The 17169-nt window shown below is 38.2% G+C and overlaps 1 protein-coding gene across 2 annotated transcripts in view; it reads right to left on the reverse strand.

Moving 5' to 3' along the window:
- Positions 1-17169, reverse strand: part of ADGRB3 (adhesion G protein-coupled receptor B3) — a 738597-nt gene that overhangs the window by 400570 nt on the left and 320858 nt on the right. For both annotated transcript variants that reach the window (XM_053603066.1, XM_053603067.1), the window contains exons 7-8: positions 6200-6301; positions 5722-5828 (exon numbers count right to left, since the gene is read on the reverse strand). In XM_053603066.1, coding sequence (XP_053459041.1) covers positions 5722-5828; positions 6200-6301 — 209 coding nt within the window. The remainder of the gene's footprint in view (positions 1-5721; positions 5829-6199; positions 6302-17169) is intronic.

A 17169-nucleotide genomic window follows, 5' to 3' on the forward strand; every position in this document is an offset into this window, starting at 1 on the left:
TCCTAAATCATTTCCTGTCCAGGAGTGGAATCTAAGCTTCTGACTCCTATATCCAAATACTCTCTCCATACTTAATGGAAACCTTTGTCAATTTCCCTGATTATCTCTCATGATCCTGCCTTCCCTATCTCAGAACAATGGCATCACCATCAGCCAAATGTGATCATTACACCTAAATGGATAATGCCATCATCTCCCATCCTGATGACTATAGCAGGCTTCATAGCCAGTCCTGTCACCCATGGTCCATCTTCAAACAGCCATATGACCTCCTTTAATTAGAATGAATCATGTCACTCCTCTACATTCAAGGGCTTCCCATTGAACTTAGAATAAAATGCAAAGACATTTAAGGCACAGCAACTTTTTTCCCCTAGCTAGCTCTCCAGATTCATTCCACGACACTCTTGTTTATTGCCTCTACCCAGAGCCTGTCCTTTCACCTCCTTACAGTCTTCCCATATGGTATTCCTTCTATGTAGAAAGTGCTCTGGTTTACTAACAAATACATTCTCTCTAGTCTTTGCATGTCTGTCTCACGAGCTCTATCTCACTTTTCAGATCACTGTTTTAAATGCTATCTCGTAATAGAGACATCCTGGTAGAAGCTAACTAGAAATGACAGTGTATCTATTAGAGGTATTTTATTTATCCATCTATATAATAGGTTTCCTTAAAATTCTCTAAGAAACACAATCACATGTTTCTAAAGATTATAATTATTACTTTTGTTATTTTTATTTTTTAGTAGGGAAGATGTCTTATTGTATTGTCTAGGCTGGTCTCTAACTCCTGAGCTCAGGCAATCCTCCCTCCTCAGCTTCCCAAAGTGCTAAGATTATAAGCATGAGCCACCAAGCCCAGCCAACATTATTTTTCATTTTTGTAGTACTATTGAAATTTACTGGCTTGGAATAATGTATAATTCATGTAAGACCAACAAATTACAAAAAAAATCACACTTGTAAGGATTTTAAAGGGCTATGTAAGCAGCGATGAGGACACGAACTAAACACGTATCTTTTCTGAGGTAAGCCCAAAATTCCAGCTATTTATTTTTCTCTGGGAAGTGTTCTTAAATCTAGGCAAGAACAGAGGGGCGGTGTGGCCCAGAAAGAGGAACTTGGGCGTACAAAGAGAAAGTATGGTTATTTGATTGTCTGGGACTGATGAAATATGTTGAAAACCTGAGTGGCCCTAACAGTATTGCTGAGATTTTTCCTCATGAAACCTTTGCTGAGTTTCAAACCGTGTAGGAAGCTGAGGAGCTAGGATGAAAATTTCTAAAACATAAAAGTGTAATTTTCCCCATTTGTTCTTTGAGAACAAATGCCACTGAGGGAAGAGTCCAGCTTGAAGAACTCAATCCCTCAAGACATTTGATGGATTTGAGATTGCCTGGGCAGAATTCTGGACTATCGAGGAAGGAACCTCTAAAGAGCAGAACTGAATCTTCCATGGTTCCTCAGGGCTGGTGGGATAAGCACATGCTGCAGGCTCTAGAGAAGCTGTGGAAAAGGCAGGAGGAGCCTTGACCCAGGTCAAGTTCTGACTGAACTGAAATATCAACTCCTCACTGTATTTGAATAACCAAGAAAAGGAGGGCTGCTTTCTGGTAGACACTAACATGGTCTGAAGACCCTACATTTGTTTTACACAATGTCTAACATTGAATCAAATATTACTAGATATGCAAAGCAGCCAGTAGCTGTCACTGACAACGAAAAAACAAAACAAAACAAGAAAACAAAAAAAAACTAGACTCGCAGACTATCCAGATTTTAGAGTTAGGAATTAAAAATATTAAATAACTGTGATTAAAATGCTAAAGAAAATAGAGGGAAAAATTATAAGATAGACTTTGTCTATTCTTTACTGGAAAATTCCCAAAGAGTTGTAATCTTAAAAGAACAAATTTAAACAAACAAAAAAACTTAAAACATATTCTAGACCAGGAGCCAGTGAACTACAGCATGCAGGCCAAATGCAGTCTATTGTCTGTTTTGGCACAGAATGTTTTACTGAAAGACAGCAACACCCATTTGTTTATTTACTGTCTGTTAACTGCTCTTGTACTACAAAGCAGAGTTGAATAATTACAACCGAAACCATATGGCATGCAAAATCTAAACTACTTACTATCTCATTTCTCCTGAAAATGTTAGCCTTGTTCTAGACTTAAAAGACATGAAGTCAATGCAATTGAAATAATTTTACAGGCATAATGGAAAATGCATCAAGAATCTGTGAAATATGATATAAACTTTGACATATAAATAGTTTAGAATATACAAGATTTAAAAAATGGCTTCCTCCCCAGTTTTTTTTTTTCCTTCATCAGCTCCTCTGTAAATATTATTCAAAGATGTGAGCTATTATCAATCGCTGAACATGGGGAGAACTCATAATTTTATTCAGGAACACATGTTAAAACCTTTGTAATTGTGGAGATGAACTCAAATCCCAAAACTTTAACATGTGGTTCTGAATAAAATTAAGAGGCTCACACGATTATAACATTCAGACAGGATTAAGAACTAATGATCTTGCTTCTCCCTACTTTCCCATCCCTTGCCCTCCACTATCTATCTAATTCACCTATATTTTGCTACATGTACAGCTCAAATTAACACTATGTTGGATTCTAAAATTTTATTCTCATTGAGATGATTCTTTAAACTCAGAAAGATCTTCTGCACACACAGATATTAATACGTCATAGTTACACAGCCCTTTTGCAGCCTGTTAACATTTCACATGTGGTATCTCCTCTGTTCTCCAAAACCTCCACAGACGCTAAGCTCATGGCAACAATTCCATTTTGTAAACTACACAGTAAGATTATATGACTTTTCCTAAGGACACATAAGAAAATACCGCTCCTGGTGCCAGAATCTATGGCCCTATATCAAAGCTTGATGGTAAGCGATTAGGCTTTGGAACAAATGTGTTTGAGGCATAACTTTCACTCTTTCCCACGTGGCTTGCTCCCCTGCAGATCTTCAGTTTCTTTCTATGCAAACCAAGGCAGGAATGCCACCTGGGCAGGTTCTTGTGAAGACTGGAGCTAATTTATTTATTTTATTTTATTATTATTATTTTTATTAAATCATAGCTGTGTACATTAATGTGACCATGGGGCACCATACCCTAGTTTCATAGACACATTTTCATCACACTGGTTAACATAGCCTTCCTGGCATTTTCTTAGTTATTGTGCTAAGACATTTACATTCCACATTTACTAAGTTTCACATATACCCTTGTAAGATGCACATTTACGTGGATGGTGCTAATTTATGAAAGTTCCCAGCCAAGTGCCTGGTACTTTGTAGACATTAACAGCTCAGAGGCTGCTTGTTATACTAGAAGGTCATACAACCAATAACTGTACCAAAATCAACAAGGGCATATGGAGAGCGGCTATCCATTACTGACTGAATGATTTTAACAGCGTTCACAGTTCAAGATTTCATTTCTTCTATTTTACATAAGGTATCTGTCATTCTCCATTATCAGATGGCCTGCGCTCAAGAATGAAAACTTCTTTAAATACTGATATATGAAACACTGAATTCAAAAAAGCTATTATTATTTATTCTTTCAAAATTTGTAAAGATTGGCCAATCATTTACTTAATCCATGCAATTATTCCCATTTCTCATCCTGACTAAAGAAGAACTGAGTAAGGATACAATTGGATTAAAGCAAAGACAGACTAATGCCTAAAAACTAAGGAACAATAAAATCCATTTGAATTAAAATTATGAAAATGTTTTTGCTTATATTTACTTGTGAAATATAATGGTCTGAGTTATTGACAGTTGTTATTAAAATAAGCTTTACATTTTCATATACTTACATTTGATATTATAAAGCTAAGCTATATACTAAGCTATACTGTAAGCTAGATAGCATATACTATAAGCATAAATATACACACACACAGATATTTATGTGTATATATATTTATGTGTGTGTATATATGTATGTTTTTATATATATATATATAAACAAAAAGGTAAATGCTAATACCTTTACACACCAAATCAGTAATTGAATTCAGGATTATTTAACTATGTAAGAAATACATAAATATAGTTATATTTTTATTATATTAATATGTGTATAATATATAAATATATCCATACCTTTATATAAACATAAATGTTAAACTTTCTATTTCTAAGCACATAAATATATTTATGTATTTGTCTACAGAGTGTATGTATACAACAAATATAAGGCTTTATGTAGCCATATAATCACCGATTACTGATATACTAATAATTACATAGTTGATCCTTGACAAACACAGGTTTGAACTATTCAGGTCCAATTAAATGCAGATGTTCTTCTGCCTCTGCCATCTCTGAGTTAATAAGTCCAACTCCTCTTCCTCCTCTTCAGCCTATTCTATGCCAAAATAATGATGATGAAAACCCTTAAGATCATCTACTTCATAAACAGTGAATATATATTATTTTATGATTTTTTTGTGATATCATTTTCTTTTCCTTAGCCTACTTTAATGTAAGAATATAGTTTATACAGTTCCCATAACATATAAAATGTGTTAATTGTTTATGTTATCAGTAAGGCTTCTAATCAACCACAGGCTATTAGTAGATGAATTTGGGGGTAGTCAAATTTATGTAGTTGAACTTTGGTGTAGTGAAATTTATTTAGAGGTCAGCACTCTTAACCCCACGTTGTTGAAGGAGCAAGATATATATATATATAAAATTAAATTATTATCAATTTAATTACTAATTTACTATGTAAACAGATAGCATTTGGCTTTCAGATTTCTAAAAATATACTTCTTGTTCTTCCAATAATAAATACTAATCCCTTCAATTGATAGAAGTGGTTATTGTTCAAGTGACTTCTCCATCCATAAGCAAGAATATGCTTCAGAAATTTTTTTAACAAATTATGCAAATTTTTGAGCGACAGTAAGAACAGTAAAAAAAGAAAAAGACATAAGCACAACCAAACAGAAAGGCTCTTCAGTAAACATCATTCCTGCCAAGGTTCAACTTTCCAGTTGGCTTCTGCTTATATTTTGTTCCACACCCCACCATGTTTATTCACATCTGGAGGCCCTTAAACTGCCAGGATGGAATGACAACAGTCTCCAATAATGAGAAGGACTTATACTTAAACATATTCATACATCATATTCTCTGATTAATTCAAGGATGTGTGGGGAAAAGATGGGCCATTTTAGGAAAATTTGGCCAACATAATCTTTGGGGGTAATTAAGTTTATATGGTATAACAGCACTGTCATTTTTTCCCCATTTATTAATCTCAAACAGCAATGAGAAATTTGATGCCTAAGTGACATGACACAGCTTTATCATTTTCCAACTACTAGAAAGTTAAAGAATTTAAAAATGGATAGTATTTTTAAATGTCACATATAGTATTTAACATGGGCTTGAGCCAATTATGATACACAGGCCTTACACCTACCCCCCCATTAAACAAAGAAGCCTTTCATTTAAAAAAGCAGGATCCGTAAATCCTAAGCTTAAGGAACCCAACAATTCAGCACTGACGTAGACAAATTCCCTTTCTCTCACATCCCTTTTTCCTTCGAGCATTTTTTGAGAGATTTTACTGGTTTGATTGTACTCAGAAGGTTAAAATCTCACACAGTGATTATTAGCAAGAAATAAACAGAGCAAGTACTAAAGCTGGCTTTGCACCTACTGAATGCTGCAAGTGTCTGTACTCATTTGATATGCATCTTGCAAAGCTCGGCTGTTCCCAGAAGGCCACTCCATGAAGACTGAGAGAGCAGCGTCTGCTAGTGGTGCCTGCACGTCACAAAGAACAGAGAGAAGCTTTATAACAGGGACGCTCGAAGGCATCACACAACTAGGAGGCAGCCTAAAACAGGGTTTGCAGTTTTTTTTTTTGCTTTGGAAAACATGCACATAAAATTGTTATTTTGAGTATTTTTATAACACATTAGTCACGTGGAGAAACCACTGCATGGGCAAAATTTCCGTAGGCTAGGTCTCGTCATTGGCTCCATTTACGAAGCATTTTACTGAAATGGTTTCGTTAATTGCCTGTTGGGCAGATTTATTTATGGGTATAGGACAAAAGCATGACTTCATAAGCAATCCCAGCATGCCGTTCTTGGACTGTGATCACTGGGGTTTGGGAGGTCATCCTGCCGTACCTGTGGCATTCAGAGGGCACTGGTTGAATGCCAAGTCGCCTGCTGGAGTTCTTTTCCACACCATCGACATCAGATAATCCTCTGGGCATATTTCATAAGGTGCTGCAATTTAAAACAGAGAAACTTGAATGTCAGTAGTGTTTTTTTTTTTTTTTCTTAAATACTGGCAATAAATGTCCTCAAATACATTATCTCTACCTGCAGAGATCTTTCACTTCCTTTAAAGTGTATTATTTACTGAAATGTTAGTGACATAATCATATACAAATTCCTGCCAGATTCCATTTTATTATAGTACCTACAAAATATTCACAGATTTTATATTCTTTTTTAAACTGTTTACGCAAAGGCTTTGTATAAAAGTAACTGGAAATAGCCTGTACATTGAACATAATCAAGAGTATCAATCAAAAATCTTTCCAATACATAAAATGGTTTAGCATGCTATATAATAAAGTGATTTCCAATAAGCTAAAGATGTTGAAAAATATTAATCAAAAATCTTTCCAGTGTGTATATAATGTTTTAGCACGTTATATGGTAAACTAATTTCTAGTCAGCTAAAAGCCACGTTAAAATTAACTGTATATGTTAAAAATAAAAACATAAAAGTGCAAAAGTATGTAACCTTTTATTTTTTCAACTAAGGGCAACAATGCTAGTCATGCTATGTTATATAAAAATAAACTGATTTGATATTATTTTCTGAAGAGTTTCAAAATCTCAATTTAATTATTGAGCAAAAGAGCTAAGAGGAATTTCAGGAAAAACACATATGTATCAGAAATATTATAATGAAATGCAAAAGAGTTTAGAAAGCATGAGATCCATCTCTACTGTGTTAAAAGTGACAACTTACTTGCATATAAAAGAATATTAGTCCTTTCTCTAGATACACCGTTGTGCTTTTCACACAGCACTGCCATTAACATGTATATGCTCCTGTGTTTGCCCTCATGCCTGGGATCTTGTTTACATCTTCTCATGTTTGTGTAACTTGCACCAAATGGTGTGTCAGGTACACAAAAGTTGCTCAGATTGAATGAATAAATAAATGAATATATGATTATATCAATACCTTGATAAATAAACAAAGACTTAAAAATAATAATAAATATATGGGTGGGACCTCCTGGGAGAAATGTCTTTAAGAATAATGTAATATTTAATCCATCATTCTTGTCATTTTACTGATACCAATTCTACTTTTGACTTTATGAACTCGTTAGATTACATTAAAGTTATGTAACATTATGGTGGGTTGCATTGAATGGGAAAGAGCCACCTTGCCAGGATGCCCAGCCCCTCTGCCTTTGGGAGACAAGGCATGCACTCTTGGCCTGTCAAAGCACATGGACTGTTAAGTAGGGAGGGCCAGGTATGCTGGGCTAAATATAACCTGGCCTGGAACTCTAAAGCTGGATTTGTCACTGAGTCTGGCCTGGGAACGGTGGTGATGAATAGGATTGGAGTTTGTATACACTATAAATATTAAAATAAAGATGACTGCCAAATTTGAACAACTCTCGAGAGAGTGAGGCAGCCTCTGTTCAGGACTCCCTTATCCAATGTTTTAAGAACAGAAACAGCAGAGAAAAATTAAAGGGCACACAGTGGCCGACACTAGCCCAGTACACTTGTAACCGCAGCCACAGTAACAATACAATCAGCTGTTTCCTGATCCCCGCACTCGTGTTCACTATACTACAGTCACGCCTGCCCTCACCTCCAGCGACTCAGACATCGACCTCAAACAACAGGGCTGCAACTGCTCTGCTCCACCTACACACTGATTTTTTTTTCAATCGAATGCTGAACGACAATACAGCATTCATGGGATGCAAAACTGTGTCACAGACAAGTGACTAGTCCTATGTACTTGTCCTCCTATCTGGGGGCCTGATTGTGAGACCAGAGTAGAAGTAGGTGCAGAATTTTTTATACATGGGGGTCCTGGAACCAATTCCATGAGTACCCTGAGGAGCAAGTACCCTTTAAATCCTCAGTAGATTATTTGTTATACTCCCCCATGTGAATGCCATGTAAATTGTTGTTATACTATATTGTTTAGGGAATAGTTACAGGACAACGTTTGTACATGTCCCATACAGACACAACTTTTTTTTTTATTTTTAATTTAAAAAAATTTTTTTATTATTAAATCATAGCTGTGTACATTAATGCGATCATGGGGCACCATACACTGGTTTTATAGACCGTTTGACATATTTTCATCACACTGGTTAACATAGCCTTCCTGGCATTTTCTTAGTTATTGTGTTAAGACATTTATATTCTACATTTACTAAGTTTCACATGTACCCTTGTAAGATGCACCACAGATGTAATCCCACCAATCACCCTCCCTCCGCCCATCCTCCCCCCTCCCTCCCCTCCCTCTCCCCCTTCCCCCTATTCTTAGGTTATAACTGGGTTATAGCTTTCATGTGAAAGCCATAAATTAGTTTCACAGTAAGGCTGAGTACACTGGATACTTTTTCTTCCATTCTTGAGATACTTTACTAAGAAGAATATGTTCCAGCTCCATCCATGTAAACATGAAAGAGGTAAAGTCTCCATCTTTCTTTAAGGCTGCATAATATTCCATGGTGTACATATACCACAATTTATTAATCCATTCGTGGATTGATGGGCACTTGGGCACAGACTCAACTTTTTCTTCTGAATATTATTAACTGACGGTAGGTTGAATGCACCATCATGGAACCCATGGATACAGAAGGCTGACTGTGTCTGTTTCGCTGGTTCAGACGTGTTAGACTGACATCGCCAACTGCTGAGTGGCGTTTCTGCTCTCTGCACTTCTACATCCACCATTTTTCTCCATAATGCCTTTTGTTTTCTCTCTTTGTATTTTCTGACTCTATCAACAGTACCAAAATCTTGTCCCAGTAACTAAAACCATCCAATTCATCTTCTACTTATCTTTTCCTTATTCTTAACCTTCAAGAAGGTTTGATTTTACTTCCAGCACTTATTTAAACATTCATCCTGTCCTGTTTACATTAGGGTGGCAACCTTATAGGCTCGTGCACGTATTCACTTCACATGTTTTAGAGAGAACCTCTGGTGCATGAGAAAAACACTCTCTGTCCCATGGTTCTTTCAGTCAAAGGGAGGAGGCAGAGCTGAAGCAATTGAACACACAATCATTTGAGTGCAATTATGATAAGCGTGTCACACAGTAAATACAGGGTGATGTTCAATCCAAAATTTGAAGAATCAAAGTAGGCTTCCTGGAGGAAGTGACACTTAGTTCATTTAGTGGGGACTGGCCATGGGAGGCACAATAAATGCTCCAGGCAGAAGGAACTTTGCTCCAGGTGAAGTTCTTGGAGCAGGGAAGAGCCTAGAGCACCAAAGGCAGCAAGACTGGAAGAAAGGAACTAGGGGTGTGGAGGGATGGCCTGAAGAGACAGACTGCCATTAGAGCCTCAGTGCAGGATGGACAGCCACTGAAGAGTTCTAAATAAATAACTGACATGATTAAGAAGATGAGTTTGCCTTCTGTAGGTTGAGCAGCTGGGTAAAACAACTGGGGCGCTAAGGCAGTGGTTCTAGGCTGGGTTTAGGTAGGCTAACTGGACTAAGAATGAGGAATGTGGTTGCACACAGGTGAATCTGGGAGGCAGACAAAATGATGTGGGCAAGCAGGGAGACGCAGGCTCAAGGATGATGCCTACTTACAATGGCGACGAACTATGTACAAATTGCTGCTATTCCTCCTGCTTCTGCCCCTTTAATCCAATTTTCACACCACATCAATGATCTCTAAAATGAACTTTAATCCCATAATTTGTCACTTAAAACCCTTTCATGCCTTTCCTGAATTGACAGGATAGAGATAACCACACTCTGCGTCCGAAAAAGAGTCCTTCTGGTAAACCCTAACCTAGCATTCCAATCACAGCTCATATTTTCTATTCCTTAGTTGTACAGAAATAGTTGTCATCCTCCAAATATTCATACTTGTCTGTCTTTGCAAAAATTATATATTTGACTTAAAATGCTCTCTCCCCTTTTTGGGGGGTATACTTATTTTTCTTTAAAACACAGCTTAATTGACATATTCTCCAATAACTCTTTTTTTTTTTAAACTTAAGTCACTGACTATACAATTATTACAGTTTTTTTCATAATAGATTAAAAATACTTGGTTATATGAGTGAACCTCCCCAATGCCCAAATGTTGCTTTTTAAGAGATAACACCAGCATATCATTGGTGCCCAAAACTCTTTTGTTAAGTTAATCACGTTTACTGAGGAAACAACACACTAGAGCAGCAGTTCTGTCCAGCAGAGCTTTCCACGGTGATGGAAAATCCACTGGTCAATATGGTCGCCGTGAGGCAAATGTGGCTAGTGCAGGTGAGAACTGAATTTTCAATTTCATTTAACTTTCATTAATTTAACTTTAAATAGCTGTCATGTTGGACAGTGCTGTAATAAATGATAACCGTGTTTCTGCAAATGTTAACAAAAACTATTACAGAATATATTTTAAAAAGACAAATCAGAATAAATGTTAAAGTTCACAAAATACCCTCATGAATAGTATACTATGTAATTGAATCCTATATATAATGATGAGTCTATTTTCAATAATGATAGGACAGTGGTTAATCTAATATCACCATCACACTTGATCATCCCTTTTATTCATCTATACATCCCTCTTCTGCTCATTATCTTTCTCATTATCTAGTCACTTATAATCTTTCACTCTGGCTTCACTCATGCTGTCTTGGTTTTCAATGCTTTCAAACTCAAATGTTCTTCTGTTTTCGAGCACATTTCATAAAAACTGTTGCTGTAGCTTCTAGCATTTACTGATTCAGCTTTGACATAAAGCAATGAGGAAACAATCCGTACCTTGAACTTTTCCATTTCCCTGCAGTGGCATCAGAACACCGTGCACATCCTGCCTGGATCAGGCAGGAGACGGTCCTTTCCTCCGTGCCCCTCCCCCACGCCAACGGTGTGGTCAGAATAGCTGGTCATTGCAAACGTTCACCACTAGATGGCACTGGTGTGCCAACAAGGGAAAATATTTACTGGGCCGGCAGGTGAAACTGCAGGGTTCAAAATCAGGGTGGGCGGAAGTGGGAAATGTGTTGAATATGAGTCAATATTGTTTTTTTTTTTTTTGGAGGACACCATTTGGGTAAAAATAAAAAGCCCTAATTTACTTTAACTACGAAGCTAGCCTCAGTTACAAGATCCTTGCAATAGGGGCTCTTGACCTCCGATCCTGTCTGCTCTGCCCGCCTCCCACAGCTACACAGTCCCGCCCCTGTCTCCCCTCCACCCTACCCCGCGCATTGTCTTATGGGCTCCCACCTCACAGCCCTATGGTGTATTTCTTCTGCCCCAGGATATCTCCCCTCCCTCTCCTCAAATGTGTCTGCGTGGCTCACGTCTTTACTGTGGGGGAAGGAGAGGAGTGAGGTTGTAAATGGTCTAGCAGCGTTCATGTCCACTTAGGAGCAAAAAGATAAGTTAGGACTCTAGTTACCCTGAAAATTAGTCTAAAGAGGTTTCCAGGCTACCGTGTAATGATTAAAGCTAACCTTGTAGGGCTATAGCTTACTTAGTAAGGGCCTAGGGACCCTGTTTAGAATCCCCTGATGTGTCCTATGTCTGTCCCAACTCTGGTGAAGGAAGAAGCTGATTAAATAGAAATTCTCCCTTGTCCAGCCACAGCGCTCAATTACTGAGTCCCATCTGCTTAGTGACTAAGTGACTCGGTTTACCTACAATCAAACAAAACAAAAACCAAATATGTTTTAAACCTAGAGAGACCAGCAAACACCACGTCCTGCTCATGGCAAATCTGTGAAGGCCTTAAGTCGTTGACCTTTTTTGGAGACAGAAACTCAGTAATAGAAATGATAAAGAAAGAAAGCTGGCAGAAGAATCATAAATCATAGGTTCAATTTTGCAAACTGGGCCAGCGTTTTCTGATTTTTATTACTAATATGAAATCCCACAGCTATTTTAAATCTCACCAAAGGTGATTTGGCATTCTTTGAAGATCACATCTTAAAATTTTTTGGTACAGAAAATAAGTCCATTTGTGCTCAAAACAAAAGCTTAAAAATGACTTAAAAAGTCATTAAAAATTACTATTTTCTAATGTTTTAGGTTTATGAAATCCCCAGTAATGGGAATTTTTTTTTTCTCCTTGATGCTACTTATGGAATTAATTCATGGAACATATGTTCACTGAGCACTCATAATGTCCCATGGTTTGAAAAGAATAAACGTGAATAGTCAGCATCTCTCAACTCCCAAAATGGTCAGAAAGACGCTAAGATGAGGAGAAACAGTAGAGTAAGATGCCCATTGTGATCTGGGAAGCTCTTGCTACTCCAGAGGGCTTTCCAGTCAGGGGAGGATTTCCAGATGGGATGCAGGTTGAGCTGTAAAGGAACGGAAGTTGGCCAGGGAGGCAGCTGTGGGAACTACACACAGGAAGGTCTGGGGGGCATGGAGAATTGAGTATGTCCGAGAAACTGCCCAGAACGTAAAGTTGGGGATGAGTAAAGGTGGGTGGGGTGGTTAGAGGAGGGCAAGGGATGATAAATGATGAGGGAAGCAAGGAGTTTTAATTTATTTTATGGGCAAGGGAAATTTATTATATTTTTCATATGTTGTATGTGCAGCATGGAGAACGGATTGAAGGAAAGTGAGCCTGAAGACAGGAAAGCATGTGCTAATCTAAATGATATAATTGGGGAAAAAACAAGGGATCAGAAGAAGTGCCAATGGGAGTGGACAGGTTCAAATTTACTTGGGAGGCAGAATGGGCTCAGCTTCATGGCTAACTGAATGTAAGAGTTGGGGAAGAGAGAGAAAAATAAAAGACAGAACTCAGGTTTCCAGGAAGGATGTCTGGTATCCTTAACACACGAGGAGGAGATGGCTTGAGAGAAGAGATGATGAAAATAGTTTTGAGTTTGAGATATCTGAGCATGCTTCAGTATTATCAAAAACTCTCCTGATATATGGACCCAAGCTCAGAAGAGAAAAAAGGTAGATACTTCATATGTTAACTTTTTTCCAATGTGTATTTTTTTTAAATTATAAAATGCATCATTAGCTCAGGCTACCCTCTGTACTCAAAATACAAACATATTATTGTGCAGAAATATGAAGGATTTCAATTTTTTTAGTGCCTTCGTAAAGAGAAATAGCACCTCTGTTCATCAGCTCAAAGACCTCACTGCTCTGACCAGTGTAAAGATATAAAAATCCACTTGTAAGATACCACCATACTTGAAGTCACAAGTATGTCGTCAGCGTGCTCCCTTAAAACAAGGTAGCAATTACCTAGCGATGAGCTGTTAATCTGTCTATTCAAACTGATTTTATGTCTCTTAAAAAATAGCAGAAATTATACAGTGTTTAAATCAATTGGATGTGGAAAATTAGTTTTCACCCTATATGCCAGAATTTCGGCACTAAAGAGAAATCGATTCTAAAGTGTAGAGTGGGCAGACAGAGAAAGAAAGAACAACCTGTATTACTTGAAATTCCACATTCCAAATTTTACTCGCTGGCAATTCATGAATCCTTATGTTCTGTGCTAGTGCATGATAGGTAAATAACACAGACCCGGGCTCTGTGCTCACGTGACTCAGAGCTCTCATTTCCCCGGTGGGACCCACTCATGTGAAGAATTCCCGCTGCTACTAAGGTCTGAGGGAAAAAGAAGAGAGTTTATGAAGTGCATTTCATAACAGCCTTCCTCATACAGAAAAGGGTTTTTAATCTGTCTCAAGTTGAAACAACACACACTTATACCAGCAATATTTACGTATCACTACAAGTTATTTTTCTAAGTACATTACATATTTTAAATCATCATATTCTCACAATAACTTTATGAAGTGGACAGAGTTGTTAATCTCCTTTTAAACACAAGGAGATGAAGACAGTAGGTGTCCAGCCTGAGGCTGCTCAGTTAGGAGGGGGTGAACCACAGCAAGCGGACAGCTCAGCCCATTCTCAGAGAAGTTCATGTCCCCTCTGAGCACAGGAGTCCTTTCCTTTTGCTGTGGTGGTAAATACGTCATTTATATATGTTGCCAAAATTTGTTTCTAACTCTGGAAGTCAGCAGACCATGAACTTTAAATTTACTAGAAAAAAAGCACAGCACTGCAGATTGTCTGCTGAAATACCTGGTCTGGACAGTGTTCCACACACACACTTAAGAATCCTGTATTATCATCCTTTAATTCTCTATTTCAGCTTAACAACCATGGTCACTCTAGTTTCAACCTGTTAACAAAGTGAATTAAGCAAAAAAAGCTAGCTTTCATTTTGAGGAATAATTTTAGCTGTTTGCTAACTTTCAGTTACACCGAGTTTTGTAATGGAGTATGCATGAGATTTTGCTGGCAAATTTTGTTTACTTGTGTTTTTATGTTATACTCGGAACAGCTGGGGACGACAATGTTTCTCAGCCTTCCCAAGGTCAGGGCCCACGAGAACATGGTAACATCTGCAGGCATACTGGGAGAAGCAGGCAAAGCTGCTGTTGGAGACCGGAGGCCACTGGCCACGGCTCCTGTCTTATCAGCTGCCCTCAGGCTTTAGGTGTGTGTTGGGGGTGGGGGGAGGGGGGTCTCTATCTGAACACACCTGGAAACAATCCTTGGCAGTCAGGGAATGGTAGAACTGCCTGTGAGGAGCTCTAGCCTACAAGTGAAAACAGTAACTTGCTATAAAGAATTATAGTTTGCTACCTCCAGCATCTCAAAAGTTTACTTCTAAAGAAAGAAGGATCATGCACAAATTTATTTTTAAAGAAAAAAGAATCCTGACTACGTGATGTGATAAAAACTCCCATCCAAAAAAGTAGTTAGCCCATTCAATAAACAAACAGAATTTTTTTGTTTTTTTTTTTTCAAGACCGAGTCTTACTCTGTCTCTCTGGATAGAGTGCCTTAGCATCATAGCTCACTGCAATCTCAATCTCTTGGGCTCAAGTGATCCTCTTGCCTCAGTCTCCTGAGTAGCTGGGACTACAGGTGCCCACCATGACACCTTGGCTAGTTTTTCCAGTTTTAGTAGAAACAGGGTCTTGCTCTTGCTCAGGCTAGTCTCAAACTCCTGAGCTCAAGTAATCCACCTGCCTCAGCCTCCCAGAGTGGTAGGATTAAAGGCGTAAGCCACCAAGCCCAGCCTAACAAACAAAATTTGAAAAAATAAAAGATTATAAAATGTAAGGCACTAACATCACAGTCACTGCAAACTATTCACATGCTTTTATACAAATGTTTTTTCACTAGTTCAGCTATAGCATTTATGATATAGAATAAAAACATTAAAAGGAGGGGCAGTGCCTGTGGCTCAAAAGGGGTAGGGCACCAGCCCCTTATGCCGGAGGTGGTGGGTTCAAACCCAGCCCTGGCCAAAAACTGCAAAAAAAAAAAAAAAAAAAACAACATTAGAAGGAGCATCTATCTACTAACCTATTTTGTTCAGCTAGGCTAAGTGTGAGGTAAAGAATTCAAGAGACTGAAAACAGTTCATTTTCAGTGAGTTGGAATCCTAGCTGATAGATATAAGCATTTAATAATAACATATAATAAGAGAAGCACAAGTGATATTTATAGGAGTTCAGAAAAGAAGGTGTACTTATGAGACTGTGAGAGAAAGAAGCATTATTAAGGGAGGGCACTACTGTAATGGATGGGTTCCCAAACCAACAGGTGAGGATGGCGGGAGGAGGGTCACCAGGGACAGACCGACTGGTGAACAGTGCACCCCCAAGAACTGGAGACGGCATCTGTTTGATTCTATTATCTATAAACAAATATCTATTTACAATAATATAAATTTATAACTGAGTAGCACAGGATAACACTGGGAAGCTGGTGGAGGTGATAGGACTATGAGACCTCAGGGATCCCAGTAGGCCCAGCAGGCACCGAATTGGACACGTGATGAGAAGTTATAGAGGTGTTCTGAGCAAGTGAGTCACGTGCCCAAGGCCATGAGGAGGGGAGAAAAATCAGATAAATCTGTGTAGAATAGATTAGAGAAGTGGGGTGTCACTACTAAGTGGGTAACAGTCAAAGACTACATGAACTGCCATTTAATACCCAGATTCGCTGTAGTATCATAGCATCTCATCCTGCAAACAATTTCCTGGGGCACATGTTACCATCCCCACTGTATACATGCAGACACTAAGGCTCAAATCCGTACTTTGTTGGATTCCACGTCTCCTGCTCTTTGCACTGTGCTACTTCTCTCTCACTAATAGATGGTGGCAAGAGAAGACACAGCAGGGACACTGAGGAACGGAACTGGAGGGACGTGGAATCTTTCACTGGGAAGGGGATTGCGAGAATGAGGAATTACTCCAGAGGATGCCAAGGATTTGGTGGTCAGAGAGAAAAATGTGCCTGGTCATCAACAGTCCAAACTGATTCCCACATTAGAAAGGTACAAGAAAGGGTGACACCTGTGGCTCAAGGAGTAGGGCACCGGCCCCATATACCAGAGGTGGCTGGTTCAAGCCCAGCCCTGGCCAAAACTGCAAAAAAACAAACAAACAAAAAAACAAGAAAGGTACAAGAGATATTTGTGAGAGATTAGGCATAAAGATAAAGACTGGCAGCCATTCCTCACACATGTGAGAGTTGACAAGAGAGAGAAAAAAAAAAAACAGAAGAGAAGTGCTCAGGGGCAGAACCTTAAGGTCATTCACATGTCAGGATGTACAAGGAGAGAAAAATAAGGGGGAACGGAAAATGTCAAAGACTAATATTCTTATGTAAGAATCTTGGTAAATGCAGAGCTCAAAATTAGATTTTTAAAGCTAACACTAAATATTCTTAAAAGTTAACTTTAATTTAAATCATCATTAAATGGTTCCAAGCGTCTATTTTTTGCTATAAAACAATGTGGGATTAAATAAGGAAAGAAAAAAGGT

This window comes from Nycticebus coucang, chromosome 9, assembly GCF_027406575.1.
Source record: "Nycticebus coucang isolate mNycCou1 chromosome 9, mNycCou1.pri, whole genome shotgun sequence".
Taxonomy (NCBI): Eukaryota; Metazoa; Chordata; class Mammalia; order Primates; family Lorisidae; genus Nycticebus; species Nycticebus coucang.